Below are 19,087 nucleotides of genomic sequence, written 5' to 3' on the forward strand. Positions count from 1 at the left end.
AACTTATAACTGGACCCAAGCATCCAGCATCTCTAGCTGCAGCAGGTTTATCACATTGTCTTCAGTGGGCCATGCAGCTCAACCCTATGCATGTTTACTCATTTACTCAGAAGTTCAAGACAGTGCATAGGATTTCAGCCTTAAGCACAACTAAATCTTTCCAGATTGGGGATTTTTAAGTGTGTGTGTGTGTGTGTGTGTGTGTGTGTGTGTTTTGTAGCAAACTTGCTAATAGAAAACAGTCCGTCCATGCTTAATTTATTATTATTAGTATATAGAGTCAGCTCACAAATAAATCTGAACATTGACAGACTTTACTGAACCACAAGCTACAGTGATGGGGAAAGACAAGACACCATTTTATACCAACACAACAATTAAAAACTTTCCATAGAACTTCAGGGCAATTCACAGATGTCACGCAGCATGGAAAACCCATTTATTTTGCTCACATTGAACATGGGACAAGATGTTTGCAGTTCAATGCAGTCAAGATGTGCTCATTTCCTGTTCACAAGGAGCTATAAGCGCACAGCTGTGACAATGTTGGTTGCTGTTGTGTTTTTGTCTTCTGCCAAGATCTGCAGGTCACACCTCTTCAGTCTCTTCTACCCTCATCATATTTTGCACCCATTTAGCTCATGCTCCATCCATTCATGGGAAGAACTTTGCTCATGCTGATCAGGCCACAGAAAATGAAAGAAGTAATAAATGCCAATCATTAAAGCTGGCCATTCTTTCCTATTAAAGATGCTACTTTCACCAAGGAACACTCTGGCCAGAAATGTTTGGCAACATCCCAACTCTGAAACGACATGTGTGTAATTGACCTCAAAAATGCTGCTGTTTACAACTGAAATCCTCTGTGTGTTTTATACACATAAAGGGGCTTTGTGAGGAGAAAATGAACTGGGGTGTTGCTAGGCCCACACTAATGCCATGCTCCTCCACTGGCCCCATCCCTCCATTGATGCCATACCCCTCCAGCAGTCCCACCTCAACACTGCATCCCCCTACCGACTCCAGCCCCTTGTGCTGAGTGGAGGTTAGAGGAAAAGGAGTCGAGATCAATGGAGTTGCTAGTGAGATAGAGGCTACCAGAAGAGGTGGCATAAATGCAGAGGAATTTGACAAAGATAGTGAAGAGACAAAGGTAGTGGGGCAGATTCAGAGGACTTGGCAAGCCCTAAAAAGTGAGATGGATGGATTTAGGGCTGAGAGGTGAGATAAATTGCCTTAGCACAAAAGCTGCTTTTGGCCGGGACATTGTGCAATTTTGTGCACTGGAGATATTGCAAAACATTGCTACAGATGGGATTCTGTGGTGAGAAGAGCTCTAATTTCAATCGGTGTGCTGAGCCCACCAAGTGTCTTTGAGAAGAAGAGACTTTCTAGTGTTCTGAGGTTGCCTGATCGTTTCAGCACACTAAGAATGGTTACATGCCACAATCCTTTCTGACCAACAGCATATGGGACTATTCGTCTAAGAGATGGGGAGGAACACCAAGGAGGGATTTGACATTGCTTAAAATGGAACACAGAGGAAGAGGCATTTAAAGTTTTAAGGCCTTAAAAAGAGCTGTAGACTTTCTGAAAAATGACGCACATATGAAATGACCCGTGTCGCAACAGAGGAGCCTGTCTGTCAGAGTTAGGTACACTTAACAGCGTTGTTCTCAATGAATTATTTATAACCATCCATTTATTCATTTGTTCATTGTTAAATGACCACAGATTTTCACTGCTCTCTGGTGCAAAACATAATGCAGTAAAAGAAATAAAGCGTGTGATGGTATCAGATGAGGTTGGAAGGACGAGGAGCTGGCAAGCCAGAGAAATGAAGCAAAGTGAAATAATGAGTGGTGTGGATTTTTTGTAAGCTGAGGTGTTATAAAAAGCTTGCACAACTCATTGTAGCCGTCAGGCAATCCAGCCTTCTGGCAAAATGATCAAACTGCTTCACCTGTTGCCCACTGCAATGCCTGTTGGATACACCTAAAATCTTAGTATGTGCAGTGGGTGAGAAGAATTAGCCTTTATGATGACAGTTGGCAGCCGGTTAACACTGTGCCCCATAGGCAGAATCAAGAGCCAATAATCCAAGTGCATGTTCCTAATTTATCAGTGCTACCTAACCTAACCGTGCATAATATGTAGCTGTTCCATTTGCATATATAGGCACTGATTCATCTCTAATCCTGCTTTGTTCTACATGTCTTGTGACCTGAATCAGGATGTATTTTCCCATCCTCATTAGATATGTGTATTACGTTCAATGGTGACTGGAGAAGCATAGCTATGTGAAGCTACAAATTGATATACATGCACATTGAAAATACATATCTTATTTTCTGGATTGAAAGGATAATCTTTTGTGAGAAGATATTAAACCCAGCCACAGTTTCCAAAGCGTCCCCACCTTCAAGTTATCATTTACCGGTAAGTAAATCGGTACTTTTTCATTTCTTAAAAAACAACCTATCATGCGTGTTTCTTTTTATAGTGTGCATTTTTCTTATTTTATGTTCAGCAATTCCAACCAACCAAATACCTTTTTAAGTGAGGAATAGTATTCCTAATTCCTACAAAACCAACATGAAGATGAATTTTAAAACAATCATCCCTGTATCAGGGACCGCTCATCAATTTTCTGTTTTAAGGAATTTTGATTGGCAACAAAAATATATAGCTTAAACCCAGCTCATTCCAAGCTCATTCATTGCACTGGTTAAATCACAATGCTATATCTTGTTTTGGGCTGTGTCCATTCAGTAGTGTTGTCATGGTAACAGTGTTCCTGGCATTCTCCATTGAAGTCATTCGAATGGCCGAGGAACTGTGCAGGTAGCTGGCAGATCTCTGTGGACGAGGCATCATGCGACAGCAAAGCTGACTGTTGAAATGCCGCCTGAAGCTCTCGCTGAGGAAGTAGAGGGCAAATGGGTTTACACAAGAATTGCAGAAGCTGAGCACTCGGGCTACCAGCGTAACAACCATATGGCCAAGTGATGGGTCGATCTTCATGTAGTTAAAGGACCGGTACATGTATAGGACATGGGTAGGCAACCAGCATACTGCAAAAAGCCCAACGAAGACCAGCACAATTTTGGCCAGGCGCTTTCGTGTTTCCATCTAAAAAGAAGAAGTGAACAGAAATAATCAGTCACAGTACAATGTTATGCTCCACATGAGCTTTCACAATGCATTCAGATACAGTTAGTAAAGTGAGTAGCATCAGAAGCCAATGAAACCCATTTGCATTAATAAATTCTAAGATGTTTTCAGGTACAGATACATTAAGCTGCATATTCTACTTTGTATCATCCTACTGTACAGTCATACCTTGGTTCTTGAACGGAATCCATTCCGGAAGTCCTTTTGACTTCCAAAAAGTTTGAAAACCAAGGCGTGGCTTCTGATTGGCTGCAGGAGCTTCCGGCACTCAATTGGAAGCCACAGGAGCCATGTCAGACCTTTGGCTTCCAAAAAAATGTTGTCAAACTGGAACACTTACTTCCAGGTTTGCGGCGTTTGGGAGCCAAAACAGACAAATACCAAGGCGTTCAAGGACTGTATCTTTAATTTCACCAACTACCTGTTAAAAGGGAGCATGGGGCATCCTTTGATGCAGTTCTTCCACCCATCCCAAAAAGGTCAAAGCACACCCTCTGCCAAACTTCTGTTAGAGCAGACATTTTCAACCTTGGGTCCCCAGATATTGTTGGAGCACAACTCCCATCACCCCCAAGAATGGTCATGGATGATGCAAGTTGAGAGTCCAACATCTGGGAACCCAAAAATGAAGAAGTCTGCATTAGAGGAGACACACAGAGGCATAATTAGGCACGAATCACTGTGTATGCAGCACTGGACCATCCAACAATTGATTATAGACTGATGAGAACTCAGTAGAGGGACAAAGGTAAAGAAATAGCCCTTTTCTGAGGGTTTCTTGCCATTTACAGGATAGTTTTCCATTGGCCTAAATAGCTCCAAAAAAGTGAAGTCCTGCAATTTTTTAATTGTGGAATAATGCAGCACATTCTACTAATAACTATAGTCTTATATTAACTTTGTTCACAAATATGAGAATTTTATACCAATTTCATGCAAATCGTATTTTTCCAAATACATTATTCCACAGCCATTCCTCTTGGTATAAGACACATTGATTTGGATGGACTTTACTTCTAATGAAGAGCGCTCAAAGCAGTAGCCTATAATAGCTGTGTGCAAATTATCTACAGTCCACTGGTTTGTGATCTATTTCCAATGCTTCCCTTAGGGCTGTATAAATTGCCTACTCCATCTGTTTTCATTTTCATGGAACCAATCACCATTACTAAACCAATATCTACTCCTCTCATTAAACATGTAATTCAGACTTGTAAAAAGCAACAACTATTGTGTCTCTTATTAGCTGGAGTAGGGAAAAGTACAGCAGAGAAATCTGAAACACAATCAGTAATGGGCTCCAAACCAGAATATAACTGGAATCCAGGGGGCCCCTGACATCTAGGAGCCCCGCTAAACCTTTGCAGAGGCCTCTTGATGTTGACACAGAATATTATTTCATTGCTGTGCAGGGCCTAGGCACTAGGGGATCATGTTATACCCAGGCAAATCCTGCAATGGAAGCTGCAGGAACCCGTGAAAATCCACTACAGGTTCAGACTAGTCTAAATTACAAAGTCCAGCAAGAATTCTGCCTTGAGCAAATATTTTTATCCTTCTTTCATTGCCATTCAGCAGACAGTCAATGTGGTACAGTATTTCTCAAGCCAAGTTGGTGGTGGAGAGGGAGTTGGCTCTCAGGGGTAATATATGAGCAACAATATAAGTAGGAATGCCTTAGTAACCACTTAGTACTTTGAAATAATAAGTGGCCTGCCTGCAAGACCATAAGAGGTTCTAGCTTACATATGGGCCACTTACCTGTCTTTTAGATTGTGCACTGTTTTCTCCAGGCAGATTATGTGCACTCTTAATTAAAGTCCTTGCAATATGGTAATAGTAAACACTAATGATGGTGAGCGGGATAAGGAGGTATACCAAAAGTATCATCACTGAATGGATCCTTGGGTGCAAATCATCCTTCAAGGGATACCGTATGCATTCTGTGAAACTGACGTTATCCGCGTCGTTGATGTTTGCTACTTCAGAGAATACTGCTTCAGGAACTGCTAGCAGAATGGATATTATCCAGATGGCAATAGCTTTGATACAGGTCCACAGGACTGCGTTGGGTGCTTGAATATCCATTGGATTGACAATTGCTTTGTACCTAAAAGCGTATGAGGGGAAATTAGAGTCAATTCTTTTTCAAAGAACGCAGCTTTTATTGAAAGGAGATGGCTTCCTGCAGTTAACAAATAGGAGCCTCGTTTGTCCATTCAAGAGACCTGACGAGACATTCCCCATCTGCTTCTGTATTGCAGGAAGCGGGCAGAATTGGAAGCAGAGAAAGACACAGGGAAGAATGCAACAAATGAACAAGTGACTGGCTACAGAAAAGACATGTAGTCACCACATTTAGCAATGTATAGAAGGGTCTAATTGACTGGATATAAGGGGGATGCGGGTGGTTCCCCCACACAGGGCACCAAGTGAAAGGGGCACAAAATTGAGAAGATCCATCATTAAGAAAACTCATTTGGGGGTTCCAAATTTCGGCCTCAGACAGGGTGCCATGCTACCAAAATTACCAAGGTCTATGCCTTTGTGAAGTAATAATACAGTATAGTAGGACAAAGGAAGCTCAGACCATTGGTCCACCAGTTCAGCATTGTCTGCACTAACTGGCAGCAGCTCTCAGGTGGGGATCTCTCCCAGTAGAACCTGGAGAGGCCAAGGACTGAACGAGGGACCTTCTGCCTGCAAAGCAGGGGCTCTACCACTGAGCTACAACCCTCCCCCTGGAAACTATGAACATGTGCAGAGTGCCACCTCTTCACCACTGAGTATCTTCTGACAGCCTTACCACATTTAGGAGTGGGGGAGAAGACGTTGACATCACGGAACACAACATTCAAGTTGCCCTGATCTCCTGCTTATCCATTTTATTTTATAAATTAATCCTTTTTAAATTAAATACAAACATTAAAACTAGTTTCCCTTTAGCACAGCTAACGCCAATAGTACAGTTGGCATTTGACTCACTTCAGGATGTTGAAATAATGCCATCGCAACCCTTCATGAAAATTCATTACATGGAGGACTAACCCCAGTTGATCCGTAAATTGGTCCCTAAGGACATGCATTTCAGCTTCACATAACAGAGACAAGCTCCCCCGCCCTCTGCAATTATTTCTACCCCAGTCTGGCAAGTGTAATGAAAACTATTTGTCTTCAGCCCTCAAGCTTTCTTTTCTTTTTCTTCCTCACATTTTTTATTTGCTTTTAAACAAAAACAAATACACTTTTAAACACTTTCCCAGCGGTAACAGATATGATTAATGATGTCCAGGAATTTGGAGCTGGAGATTTGTTCCTTTTATTAACCATTGTGCTAACCGATAAGCATGTTGATTAGATTAGGAAATCCCCTTAGTAAGTCTAAATCCCCATGTAAATCTAGACAGCCCTTTGCAGAGCATTGTGGGAGAGAGGAAAAAACGCAGGCTCCAAAATCTCACATGCTCACAAGAGAGATGCTCTGGTGCCATACAAGGGCAAATAAGAACTCTGTCAAGAGTTGTATGCATGTACAGCTTACAGACCAAAGCTTATGTTAGCAGTGTTACTATTTAATGTTCATGAACAGAAGAAGAAGAAGAAGAAGAAGAAGAAGAGTTTGGATTTGATATCCCGCCTTTCACTCCCCTTCAGGAGTCTCAAAGCGGCTAACATTCTCCTTTCCCTTCCTCCCCCACAACAAACACTCTGTGAGGTGAGTGGGGCTGAGAGACTTCAGAGAAGTGTGACTGGCCCAAGGTCACCCAGCAGCTGCATGTGGAGGAGCGGAGACGCGAACCCGGTTCCCCAGATTAGGAGACTACCGCTCTTAACCACTACACCACACTGGCTCCCATGGGGGTTAACTTGTTTGATGCTGAAACCCTTCCTTGGAGTATATTACGGGCTAGAGAGGAAACTATCAAATGCAAATAATCATCCTAAATACTGAGGGATGTACAAAATGCTCCTGCTTATCCAGGAACACAACTTAGGAATAACAGGGGAGACTTAAATTTCTGGCTAACGTGCTGGTTCTAAGGCAGGGTGACAATATGTATGCCACAGGCACAAATGCCATTTTATTACACAAAGGGACTGGACTGTTTGATCTGTGGTGAATGTTTGAGCACTGCAGAGTCTGTACATATGGGGCGGAGTAGCCATAAAAGATGTTGTTATGTCTTCAGTTATTACTCTTACGTCTTCAGATATTAGGGCTGTGTTCAGCCCTAATTCAACCAAGGCCCTAAACCTGAGACAAACTGGGCTTATTTGGAGGGAACTGTGCCATGTTCAAGGCTGGTTGAGGCAGTGTTTCGCTCCCCATAAAATGTGCATGCTCTTTCAGGGCTTGGAGTGGAATTCAAGGGTCCATGGTTGCCGGCTTTGTTCAGTCCGATTCTTCCTTATTTCTCTCCCTCCCCCACTACAAACCAACAAGCCCATAGCCATCCAGGGCTGTCATGTGGCAGGACATCAAGCAGGGAGGAGAAGCAGGCATAAACAAAAAGAATACAGAGAAACCAGAAGAAAGAGAAGCCTACTGGATGGCTGCATCTTTGTGCAGAAATGGGAGGTGGGTGCCTTTCCTGCCAGACCTCTCCTTCCTACCCTCTCTACAGAGTATCTGATCCCTCAGAATGCTGGTGTAACCCCTCCAGACCTTTTCCACATCCTATTTTAATTGTATACTAAAATAGCATTTATAAAAACCCTTTAAAATCCATTAGTCTTGCCCCCTAATTGCTTCAGGGACAGATCTGGGATGGGTGGCTCCCGAGTGAAAGACAAAATGGTCTGATCCAGGGGCCACAGATGGGGGCCACAGGGTGCATCAGGGGTCTGTGCACAGCCCTATTAATTATATCTAAAGGCCAAATTAAACAGGAAGTTATTCAGCTTTAGCCCTGGAATGTATGCTTTCTGCCCTCGCCCAAATAGTTGGGGGGGTGTAGCAAACTGGGTCAAGTCTGTGGGAAAGGGGAGGGTGTCTTTTACTTGTAGGGGCTCCTGCACCAGCTAAAAATATAAATGACATAAACATGAGCCTTTCAGTCCTGCAGAGAATCTTGTCACCAAAACAAGGAATCCCCCACACAGATTGAAAACGGAAATGAAGCCCCGACAGAAAAGCCTGTGCTTACTGTAGGAAGCCCAGTCAGGCAGTTTGCTTTGCACTGCTGCAAACAGGTCACAGAAAAGGTCTGCTGTGTTCTGGAGATGACCATGTCATCTGCAGGGTGAGTGGCAAAAGACGAAAGGCTCATCAGCCACCCCACACAGCCCCTGGAAGCACCCCCTGCATAGCAGCCACAATGTGTTACTGTTCCTTCTCATTGGATTCTTATCTCATTATACATTATACATTATACAAAGACATTGGATTCTTATCTCATTATACATGACAAAGCCATTTTTCACCTTCTCACCCCTTGCTTTTTCCTGTAAGACCTATTGCAGTCGTTAAGAGTCGTCAACAGGCTCATCACAGCTATCTGCCAATCAGCCATTCCCACCACCCTTCTGAGTAATACCCCTCCCCACCTTCTCACTATATAGAAGGGTCTGGTGACTTCTGTTTCAGTGTATCTGAAGAAGTGTGCATGCACATGAAAGCTCATACCAAGAACTGACTTAGTTGGTCTTTAAGGTGCTACTGGAAGGAATTTTTTTGTTCCTTCTCATGACTGGCATGGCTACTTCAAAGCTGAGAAGCTAAACAAGTTCCTTACAGTGCCCTGAAGCAGACACGGTACATTGCAGAACAGGAAGTGAAAATGTTTCAGCATATCAGTGTTCCCCAGTGTGGATGCTACTCCGAATGCCATTAAAAAGTTTGATATAGTTGGCTGTGTGCACAGGCTCTTCCAATTGCATAGAGACGAATCAAGCGTCTTGAAGCAGACATGCTCAGCAAGATCAATGCCTATCTCCTAGAGACATAATTACTAGCAAAGAAGGTCAGCTCCGCATATCAGTTGCTTGCAAGCACAAATAGCTGAAAGGTGAGGCCAGTCATGGAGGAAATGCTGGTTTTCTAACCTTGTAATATTATTGATGCCATGGGCCCATGTGACATGTTTCCTCTCTGGGCGTTGAAAGGGTCTGTGGCAGGTACAAGAATTTAAAAGGAGGAATGAGATAAAGTCTCCCTGTGAAATTGCAGAATGCTGACGGCTAGGGCTGCGATAGTAAACAGGCTTGCCAAAGCAAATTGGTGGGGAGATTTCAGAGCCGTAGCCTGGATACATAGAGTGCCAGAATAAATGAAATGTGCAAAATATATCTCTTCTTCAGTGGAGATGAACTATTACCTATCTTTATTGAAAGAAGCTTGCTGTCTCCTTTTCATTTCCTTTTCTTCTTTCTGCTCACTCAGAAAGTGCAATACTCATTCACAGAGAAAGAGATAATGCCACATAATATGTTTAGTATGTCGAGTATCTTAACACGTGGAAACTGCAACAGAATTGCATTTGAGATTCCAGCCGGCCATGCAAGAGGTTCCATTCAAGTCCCTCCCACACCCAATGTTTCTGTCCTACCCACAGCAGGCAGTGAACATTCCATACCCACTGAGCATGCTCAGTCTTTAGTAACCTGTTTGGGGGCTTCCTCCAACTTTTCCCCAACATGTTTTTGTTTTTGTTTTTGTACTTCTGCAGACCTCAGGATTCCCCCAAGCCTGCTAATAGACCTCCCTTTTGTTTGTGAGTGTTGCCATGTTAGTTATATGGGGGAGTTTTGATAGGTAAGTGTATGGCTCCATTAAACAAATCCCTTACTAATGATCTCCAGAAGGGAAAACGGATGGTCAGTTTTCAGGATACTTTACTTAGAGTAGTTCTATAAACTCTGGAGGTTAATTTCTAAGTATACCCATTTTTACAAAAAAATACATTTTCTGACCGGACACTTTTGAAGAACAGGGAAATTGCAGGGAAGTAATGCAACCCTACTACCAGCACAAATAAACGATTTATATGTTCATAGATAATCTGAAAGGGTTCATGTGAAATGGCTAGAGAAGTGGTTAGGTTCAATCAGTATTCATTTTTTGTGTGGAACTTCGTGCCTTTCCATTTCTCAATGAAATTGGCATTCAGATGGAGGCACATTTTTGATGAGTCATGGCTATGAATTCTAAATAGCATGGAAACAAAAGTGTAAGAATGTTTTCCCAAAAGGCTTTCAACACAGAAAATGTCCAGGACCAATTAATTAATAAGGAAGTGGGAAAGGAACATGTAAAGAATAATTAGGTCTACATATAAGTGAAAGTTAACAAAACAAAACAAAATGTATTTTGGATCTCATTTTGTCTGGAACATAATGTGAATGCCACTCAGCAAAAATGCCTGTCCAGCTGAATGACAATTTCATACTCCTATTGACAAAATGATTCTGTGGAGTTAGACAAAATCCTAGAATCTTGCCACCTGTTAAAACCTTGTTTGGATTGACATTGGTTCTCCATTTTAAACACACACAAAAACAGTGTCCAAGAAAGGAAAGTATGAGATACTGTATTGAGCACTGTGAACTAAGGAGAAACTGGGCCTAGTATGGAAATAAAAAAATACTCCTGACTTTATTCCACTCCCCACGTGACAGTTCATAGAATCAAAGAATTGTAGAGTTGGAAGGAATCCCAAGGGTCATCTAATCCAACCCCCTGCAATGCTGGGAACTCAGCTAACGCATCCATGGCAGATGGCTAGCTAAATATGAAAAGCAGTTTCTGGGAGCAGGGAGAGGGGAGAGTGCTCTTTAATCAGGTTGTGCTTGCGTACTTAAATAGGCATAAAGCTGGCCAGTATGAGAAGAAGGTGGACTAGGTGTGCTATTGGCTTGATCCAGCAGGGTTCATCTTACGTTCTTAAACCTTGCTGGGTATTGCACAGCAACAAAATACCTCTGGGAGGACCACTTCCTGCATTATGCTGTATACAGAGAAGCTGGACCGCTTGGCATCTTGCAGTATCATCAACCTTCTGGGCTGCCTGGCAATACTAGAACTAGGAGGTGCAGTGTGCTGTGGAGGCTTCAGTCCTTTCTGCAGGTAAAAGCCCAGAAAGTAGTAGTGGGGACCACAGTTCCATATCGTCATATTAATTTTTTGTTCTGACCTACATTGGATCCTTAGAGTGAAGAACAGGTAAGAAATCTTAGTAAGAAGAATTGTGATAAGGATAATACACAAAACTTTTGAATGGCCATCCAGAGCAGTGTTTCCCAATCTTTCCCCCCTTCCGACCTTGTTTCCTTCCCATGGCCCCCCCCCATGGGCATAACCAAGGGGGGGCAGGAGGGCAGATGCCCCCAAAATAAGTAAAAATCAATACAGGTCAATACAAATCTGAGGTTCTGCCCACCCCCCAAATAAAGCTTGCCACCCTAACAAAAATCCTGGCTCTGTCCATGCCCCCCACTGGTAGAAAGGTAGGTATTTAAATGTTTTGTTTTGTTCATACTTTTTATCATATACACAAAATACAATTGCATAAAATGATAGGAACATAATGAAATATTGTTGAATCAGGAAAACATAGAATCATGGCGCTGGAAGGGACCTCAAGGGTCTTCTTTCTAGTGCAACCCCCTGCAATGTAGGAAACTTGGCTAATGCATCCATGGCAGATGGCCATCCAACCTCTGCTTAGAAACCTCCAAGGAAGGAGAGTCCAGAACCTCCTGAGTGAAATCCATCTTCCATGTATCATAAAAAGTAAACAACGCTTATGTCACCCCAGTTATTTGACACAGAGGGGGAAATCTACAGATACAGTCTAAAAGGCGCACAGGGAGTTCTGTATATATGGGAGAATTTTAAAAAGCAAGTGGTCCTCACTGCCCTGGTGCAAAAATATATTGTCATCTAGAGGAGTCCTGGCTGCCTAGATAAAATACTATAGCCCGCCGCATCCTTACCTGGGAGTAAGACACCCACTGAACTCAGTGCAACATTCTTCTGAGTAGACACTTAATTATTTACAAGATGCAAGTCAGCAGCACCAGACAACCCCGCTTGGCTAGGCGCTGTGGTGGATATCAACCTGCGCCCTGCAGAGCTGGGCTGATGCTGCCAATAGACCCTGCACCCCTCGACAACATCCAAAGGCCCAGATCCACTAGATGCTGGGGGGGATTGCACCCTGTGCTTTGCAGAGTCAGGCCCACCGGGCCCAGCACTGGTGGCAGCAACAAGCAGCTCCAGCTCACCCAGCCCTACCGATTGCCACCCCACCACCGCACTTACTTGACCTGGGGGTTCTGGATCACAGGCTCTATTGGTCAAAATGGGAGCCTCAACGATTGCCTTCTCCTGCCGGAAACAAACCAGGACTTCTCCAAGAAAACCCATGTGGCAAAAAGGAGCTCTAGGCCCTGGTGGGGCGCTCCCTTACTCGCTTGTGATTGGCCAAGCAGATAGCCAGCCAATCAGGATTTAAATATACATGTATGATTTCCCCTCTTCACTTCTCACTTCCCTCTGTGACCCCCCTAGCCTCATGCTGTGGCCCCCATTTATGCATTTTTCACCTGTGCCCCTCTTGAAATATCGGGGGGCAGGGAGCCATATGGCTTCCAGTTGGGGAACTCTGATCCAGAGGTTTTAGGTATCATCAGCTTGACGTCAATACCAGGAAAGGTCCTTGAGGTCTGTGAGCACTTAGAAAACGATGCTGTGATTACTATGACTTAGCATGGGTTTCTCAAAAACAAGTCATGTCAGATGAATCTCATTTCTTTTTTAAAAAAAGAATGGATCAGGGGAATGCTGTGGACATAGAGTATCTTGATTTCAGTTAGGCTTTTGACAAAGTCCCCCATGATATTGTTGCAGAGAAGCTGGTAAAATGTGGACTGGATGAGGCAATGGTTAGGTGGATTTGTAGCTGGCTGACTGACCAAACCCAAAGAGTGCTTGTGTATAGTTCCTCATCATCCTGGGGGAAAACTGACAAGTAGGGTGCTGCACATTTCTGTCCTGGACCTGTTGCTGTTAAATGTCTTTATAAATGACTATGATAAAGGAATTGAAGGCTGCATCTCCATCCTCTTGAAAACTGCCAGCTCAGCTTACCCTTAGGATCAGTTTAAGGTTGACAGAAAACCAAGGGCGGGAGACAGCTCCCCCAAAATAAAAGGGCTGGTTCCTTTTTCCAGTTGCCATATACTATGAATATGGTGATTCTTCACTTACCCAGAAGAGAGCATGTGGCTGTCAAAAATAGAGCATCCAGGGGAGCAAGAAGATTTGACTCTTCTTGGTTTCCATTCATAACTTTTGTAAACATGGGTGTGCAGGGCATTTGGCCTCTTACAAGGCAGGAGTCCTTTTGGTATAGTAACACTTGGTTTCTGTGATAATGGCAATTTATAAATGACCTCTCATTCTTTTTTGAAGGAGGATCACTAACTCACAATGTGGTGTGTGTGGTATATATTGTGCATGATGTTATTTTATTTTGCCTTTCAAAGTTCAGTTTGCTACTTTGGAAAATACTTTTTTTCTTTCAAAGGAAGTGGCCCCACAGTCTCTTCAAATATAGGCTGCAACCTCTTTTGCTACCTAAGCTACAGTTTGTTCAGCTTCAATAAGAAAGCAAGTTGGTGCCAGCATTGTTGATGAACCCTACTGGATGTACATGTAGCAAAATGCTTGCTTGGGCATTGCTGATCTTCGCCACTCTCCCTTGAGTCTATGTATATTCTTAATTCTGCCAGCCTCATGGGGAGTGAGATTCTTCTTTGCATTTAGGCAGTTGCATAAAGTCCTGAACACTAATGATTATTAACAACCTGGTTCACTTTTTATATAAATGGGGATGGATGGTTATATCCCAGTCCTTTGAGTATCGCACAGAACTCATTTCTGGTCATTAATTTCGGCTCACACTGTGTTTAGTTCAGATCAAGAGTGGAAGATTCCATTCCCAGTGCATTGAAGAGCCAAATATTTCATAGAATCATAGCATTGGGAGGAATCCTGGGGGTCAGCTAGCCCAATATTCAGTGATGGATTGACAGAGCAAGATGCACCTGCAGCATCCCTGACAGGTGGTCATCCAGCCTTTGCTTAAATGCCTCCAGTGCAGGTAAACCCACCACCTCCCAAGGCAGCCTGTTCCCCTGCCAAACAGCTTGTACCATTAGGACATTTCTCCTCAGTGCTGAGCCTATATCTTATTTCCTGTGATTTCTAATGATGGATTTCAGTTCTGCCCTTTCGAATGACAGGGGATAAATCTGTTCCATCTCATGCACGACAGCCTTCAAAATATTTGAAGACAGCTCCCCTTTAGGATAAACATTCCCAGCTCTTTAAAGTGTTCCTCAAAGGACTTTGTTCTGGACCTCTCACAGTCCTTTGTACACACTCCAATTTGTCAATGTCCTTCTTAAAAGGTGGCACCCATAATTGAACACAGCACTCCAGATTTAAAAGAAGGGTAAGAGCCTTCCTAATTCTTTGTGTCCTGAAGTCTGTTTACACCTGCGTCCAGTCAGATGCCTCTCGGATGCTCACAAGCAGGGCACAAAGGCAACCACTGGCTCCTGTTTCTCCCCTGTAACACCTGGAGTTCAAAAGTGCACTTCCTCTAACTAGGGAAGCTCCATTTAGATATTGTGACTGATGGCCATGTTTCTTCATGCAGTTGTCAAGAGTCAGTGTGGTGCAATGGTTAGGGTGTTGGACTATGACCTGGAAGATCGGGATTCGAATCCCCACTCAGCCATGAAGCTCACTGGGTGACCGCAAGCTAGTCACTATCTCTAAGCCTAACCTACCTCACAGGGTTGTTGTAAGGAGAAAAGGGAGAAGGAAGAACCATGTACACCACCTTGAGATTCTTGGAGGAAAATGTAGTATATAAACAAAGAATGAAATAAAATAAGCCCTCTTTAATGCCAGGTAAATGATCAAGCCCCATCCTTTGTCTCAGCAATTTCCACACATTATTTATGTGTGATATGGAAACACGTGTGTGTGTGTGTGTGTGTGTGTGTGTGTGTTAAGAGATGCTTCACCTCCAAAGAAAAAATTAAGAATGGGATTGCTACAACATAAGCACAGCCACACAGGAGCAGTGGTTCATTTCCATCATCTGTGGTTGATTAGTGGTCCAGAGAAGGACACTGCAGACCATGGACAGCCAGCAGGTGCCTTTCTGATGCTGTGGGTTTTGAATGCCCATCAGCCTCAGGCAGTGGGACCAGGGATGGATGGGAATTCTGGAGAGCACACCTGCTGCACAGGGCCAGGTTCACCTCCTACACCCCCCCCCCTTCCCTTTGCAGTCAAGACTTGATCCAGTGCTCTGAGCCTTTAGGGAGGCAGAACTCTAATCCAGCCCTTCTCGGTGGGTAACCTTACATCTGAGCCAACATACTAAGTTTGAAGTCCTGCTCCGATGGCCATCTCAGCAGAGCATCCGTGCCTTTAACAAGGGCCAGAAATTCGCCTAAGAAAGCGTTTTCCTTTACCAGAGACAGGAAAATTATTCACCCATTGGACTGGCTCTCGTGGAACTATGAAAGACAGGATACGCTGACCAGGACAAACGGAGATTCATAGAATTGTGGAAGGGACCCAAAGGATCTTCTAGTCCAACCCTCTGCAGGAGTAGCCTAGGTGTGCACACGGTTAAATGTGAAAGAATCTCTCTCTTCCTTTTCCCCCCTTCAGTCTTTTGTGGCTGGCAGTGACTTTCTTCCTCTCTGTGTCTCTCTGTACGGTTCTGCCAAAATAAATTCCAGCATTGCAGGGAGTTGGACTCGATGTCTTTCGTGGTCCCTTCCAACTCTCCAGTTCTATGACTCTAAGACTGTTCGTCTGTCTGTCTGTCTGTCTGTCTGTCTGTCTGTCTGTCTGTCTGTCTGTCTCTCTCTCTCTCTCTCTCTCTCTCTCTCTCTCTCTCCGGGTGTCTCCTCTCCCGCCTGCCCCTCGCCTCGTCTTACCTGTCGGCGCTGAGGGCAGTGAGCGTGAAGACGGAGACGCCCACCGAGGTGAGCTGGATGGCCGGCAGCAGTTTGCAGCCCACCTCGCCGAAGAGCCAGTCCTCGAGGAAGAAGCGCGAGGCGTCGACGGGCACGCAGGTGAGCAGCAGCAGCAGGTCGCCGGCGGCCAAGCTGGAGATGAAGATGTTGGGCACGCTGCGCACGGCGCTTCTGCCCACGAAGATCTTCAGCAGGGTGGCGTTGCCCAGCAAGCCCACCACCATGATCAGCAGGTACAGTGAGGGCACCACGCAGCGGATGATGAAGAGCGCCCGGGCTTGCTGCGACGAGGGCAGCCACTCTGACGCCTGGCCAGGAGCCGGGTCCGCCTCGCCGCTGCCGTTGCCCTCCGCCGTCAGGTTGCCCCAGGAGAACGCGCTGCTGCCCAGCCCCGTCCAGCTGAACGACATAGCCTCGCCCGTCGAAGGATCGGGGCTCTCTCCGGTGCCCAGACTTCTGCGCCTTCCCGCACCCCCAGACGGACAGGCACAGGACGATGTGCTCAAAGGCAAACCTGTCTCTTCTTCCAAAGGAGTGCCCAGGTTTTGGACAACCCAGACGACCGTCGGGGCAAGCTTTTCTGGGATGCTTCTGCAGAAGGAAGTCCCTCCGGAGTCCCAAAGGCTTTCTGTTCAAGTAAGTGCTGTTTAGATAGGATCTGAGTTAAGAAATCGGTATCCAGTCTGTTGGGTCTTTTGCGAGGTGAAGCAGGCGAAAAGAGTCGCGCGATTCTGCTGGGCGATGCTGGCGGCTCCTCTTTCTAGGAAAGCCTGGACGGCTCTGCTCCTCTCTCCAGAGCGTGGAGCAGCTGAGGTTGGACAGCTCCTGCCGGGCAGAAGCCGGCTTCTATTTTCCCTACTTTCCGCGCAACACCAGCCCTTTATACGCGCGAGGGTCCGCCTCCGCAAGGAGGAGCGAACAGTTAGAAAAAAGCCACCAACTTGGTCTCTTGGCGCTGAATGGAGGGGGCGGCTCTCCTCCTTTGAGTAGCACCCAAGTTAAAGACAGAGGCTTTCCCCGCGACAGGGGCGGGGGAAGTGACCACAAGAGGCTGCGGCTCCAAAAGGCTTTCCAAGCTGCTGGACTTGCCTGGTCGAGTTTATGGGTTCGGGCGTAACGGCACGTCTAAGGCTACAGCCCTAGGCTCACTTTCCTGGGAGTAAGCCCTAGTGAACTCAGCAGACGTGGACAGCATGGCGCTTCCAGGCTCCGATCCTATGCATACTGCCTTGGAATTGACTTCTGAGTCAGCCTGCATAGGACTGGGCTGCAAAGCTCTGTAGGAATGTTCCTTGAGACCCCAAACTGGCAGACACAAGAGTGCCGGGGTGACAGAGAGCGCCGGGCGGAAGGAGGCGCTTTTCAGCCTGAAGGTTCAAATGTCCGGGGGCGGCCAAGGAAATGGAGCTGTCCGTCTCTTGGTGCTGAAAATTACTTCGGAGCCTCTCCCCGTCTTAGCTTTAAACTACAGTGGTACCTCAGATTACATACGCTTCAGGTTACATACTCCGCTAACCCAGAAATAGTGCTTCAGGTTAAGAACTTGGCTTCAGGATGAGAACAGAAATCGTGCTCCAGCGGCGCGGCAGCAGCAGGAGGTCCCATTAGCTAAATTGGTGCTTCAGGTTAAGAACAGTTTCAGGTTAAGTACGGACCTCCGGAACGAATTAGGTACTTAACATGAGGTACAGGGACATCATAGAACCATAGAATTAGAAGGGACCCCGGGGGCCATCTCGGCTGCACTCCTGAATATGCTTTTGGAAGTAAAGCCCCCCCCCCCCAATGGCTTGGTTCAAGCTGCGAGCCATCTGCATGACACTATAAACCGAGATCTTGCGGTTTTCCTTAGCGTTCCTGGACAGCATTCTTTCCAGTCTTTGCGCGGTGTGTGTGAGCAAAGTTTTTGGTCTTGCCAGCTGCAGGACTAATGCTGTGCGACCACAAGCAGCACAAGGGGGAGGTCATCACGTTTCGTAAACATACATCTGCTCAATCCTATACATTCCTGTCCCGAAGTATATCCCATTAAGTTCAATGGGACCTTGCTCCCAGATGAATGAATGGCTTTAGGATTGCGCCGCATATGTTAAAACGTCTTCTCCCCCCCCCCCGTTCTTTGCAGACAGGAACAGATTTGTCATAATGAAATACACACGGATTTGATTTCCACACATTCAAACGATCAATAACTGTCACCCTGTGTGTTTTTGTGTGTTCCGGGTGATGGAGATAAGACATTGTTTCCAACATAAAGAACTGGGCCGCTGGAGTGGTGTGTCTTACCTGGGAGTTAGACACATTGGACTGAATGGGACTTACTTCTGAGTTAATATCCCTTAGGGTTGCTTGGTCAGGTCGTAGCGCTGTCCAAAAGCTCCAGCAAAGGACTTGCCGTTTTGTCCCGTTCTGGCGCCGGAGTTGTCGAAATGGCGAGAGAGCAGAATAACAGGGAGGGAAGAAGAGCGGGCAGAACCCCCAAGCCAAGGAAATGACTTTAATTACACCCCCGTTTTGATTACTCACTTCTGCTTACTAGGTGTACCCAGGCGGCTGCCAAAAATCGCACTTTTCGTTCGTTTTATAATATTCACCCATCCCAGCGATGCCACATCCCCGTGCAGTGTTATTTTTAAGCCAAAGAAAGGCCAAAGGAAAATTCCCTTCCAAAGGGCATCCCTGGTCAGGAGGACGGAGGTTTCAGTCCAACCTCAACCCACATCCTCCTAAGCACGATTTGGAGGGGTCTCTCGTTGCCGTCGGCATTATTGCTGCATTGCGTGTATGGGCACCCGATACTTTCCCACCCCCAAGGAGCCGCAAGGAGCCATTTGAACACCACACAGTCGTGCGAGGCAAAGGAGATTGAGAGACGCCAATTCCCTGAGAGACGCGGGCCTCGCTC

The 19,087-nt window shown here is 45.4% G+C and overlaps 1 protein-coding gene across 1 annotated transcript; it reads right to left on the reverse strand.

Annotated features, from left to right (window-relative positions):
• Nucleotides 1–241: 241 nt before the first annotated feature.
• Nucleotides 242–17,019, reverse strand: NMBR (neuromedin B receptor). Its single transcript, XM_083731689.1, has 3 exons — nt 16,144–17,019; nt 4,936–5,284; nt 242–3,132 (listed from the first exon to the last, which is right to left on the reverse strand). The coding sequence occupies exons 1-3, from the start codon at nt 16,590–16,592 to the stop codon at nt 2,734–2,736; spliced, it is 1,197 nt and encodes a 398-aa protein (XP_083587815.1). The 5' UTR covers nt 16,593–17,019; the 3' UTR covers nt 242–2,733.
• Nucleotides 17,020–19,087: the final 2,068 nt, after the last annotated feature.

The sequence above is a fragment of the Podarcis gaigeae genome, assembly GCF_964106915.1.
Source record: "Podarcis gaigeae genome assembly, chromosome: 3".
In the NCBI taxonomy this organism is placed as follows: domain Eukaryota; kingdom Metazoa; phylum Chordata; class Lepidosauria; order Squamata; family Lacertidae; genus Podarcis; species Podarcis gaigeae.

Excerpts from the sequence above, each read along its gene's own strand:
- NMBR (XM_083731689.1), bottom strand. The coding sequence starts at position 16,592 with ATGTCGTTCAGCTGGACGGGGCTGGGCAGCAGCGCGTTCTCCTGGGGC. Across the intron at positions 5,285-16,143 it reads ACTGCCCTCAGCGCCGACAG|GTACAAAGCAATTGTCAATC; the intron begins GTAAGACGAGGC and ends ATACGCTTTTAG. Across the intron at positions 3,133-4,935 it reads GTGCACAATCTAAAAGACAG|ATGGAAACACGAAAGCGCCT; the intron begins GTAAGTGGCCCA and ends TCTTCTTTTTAG.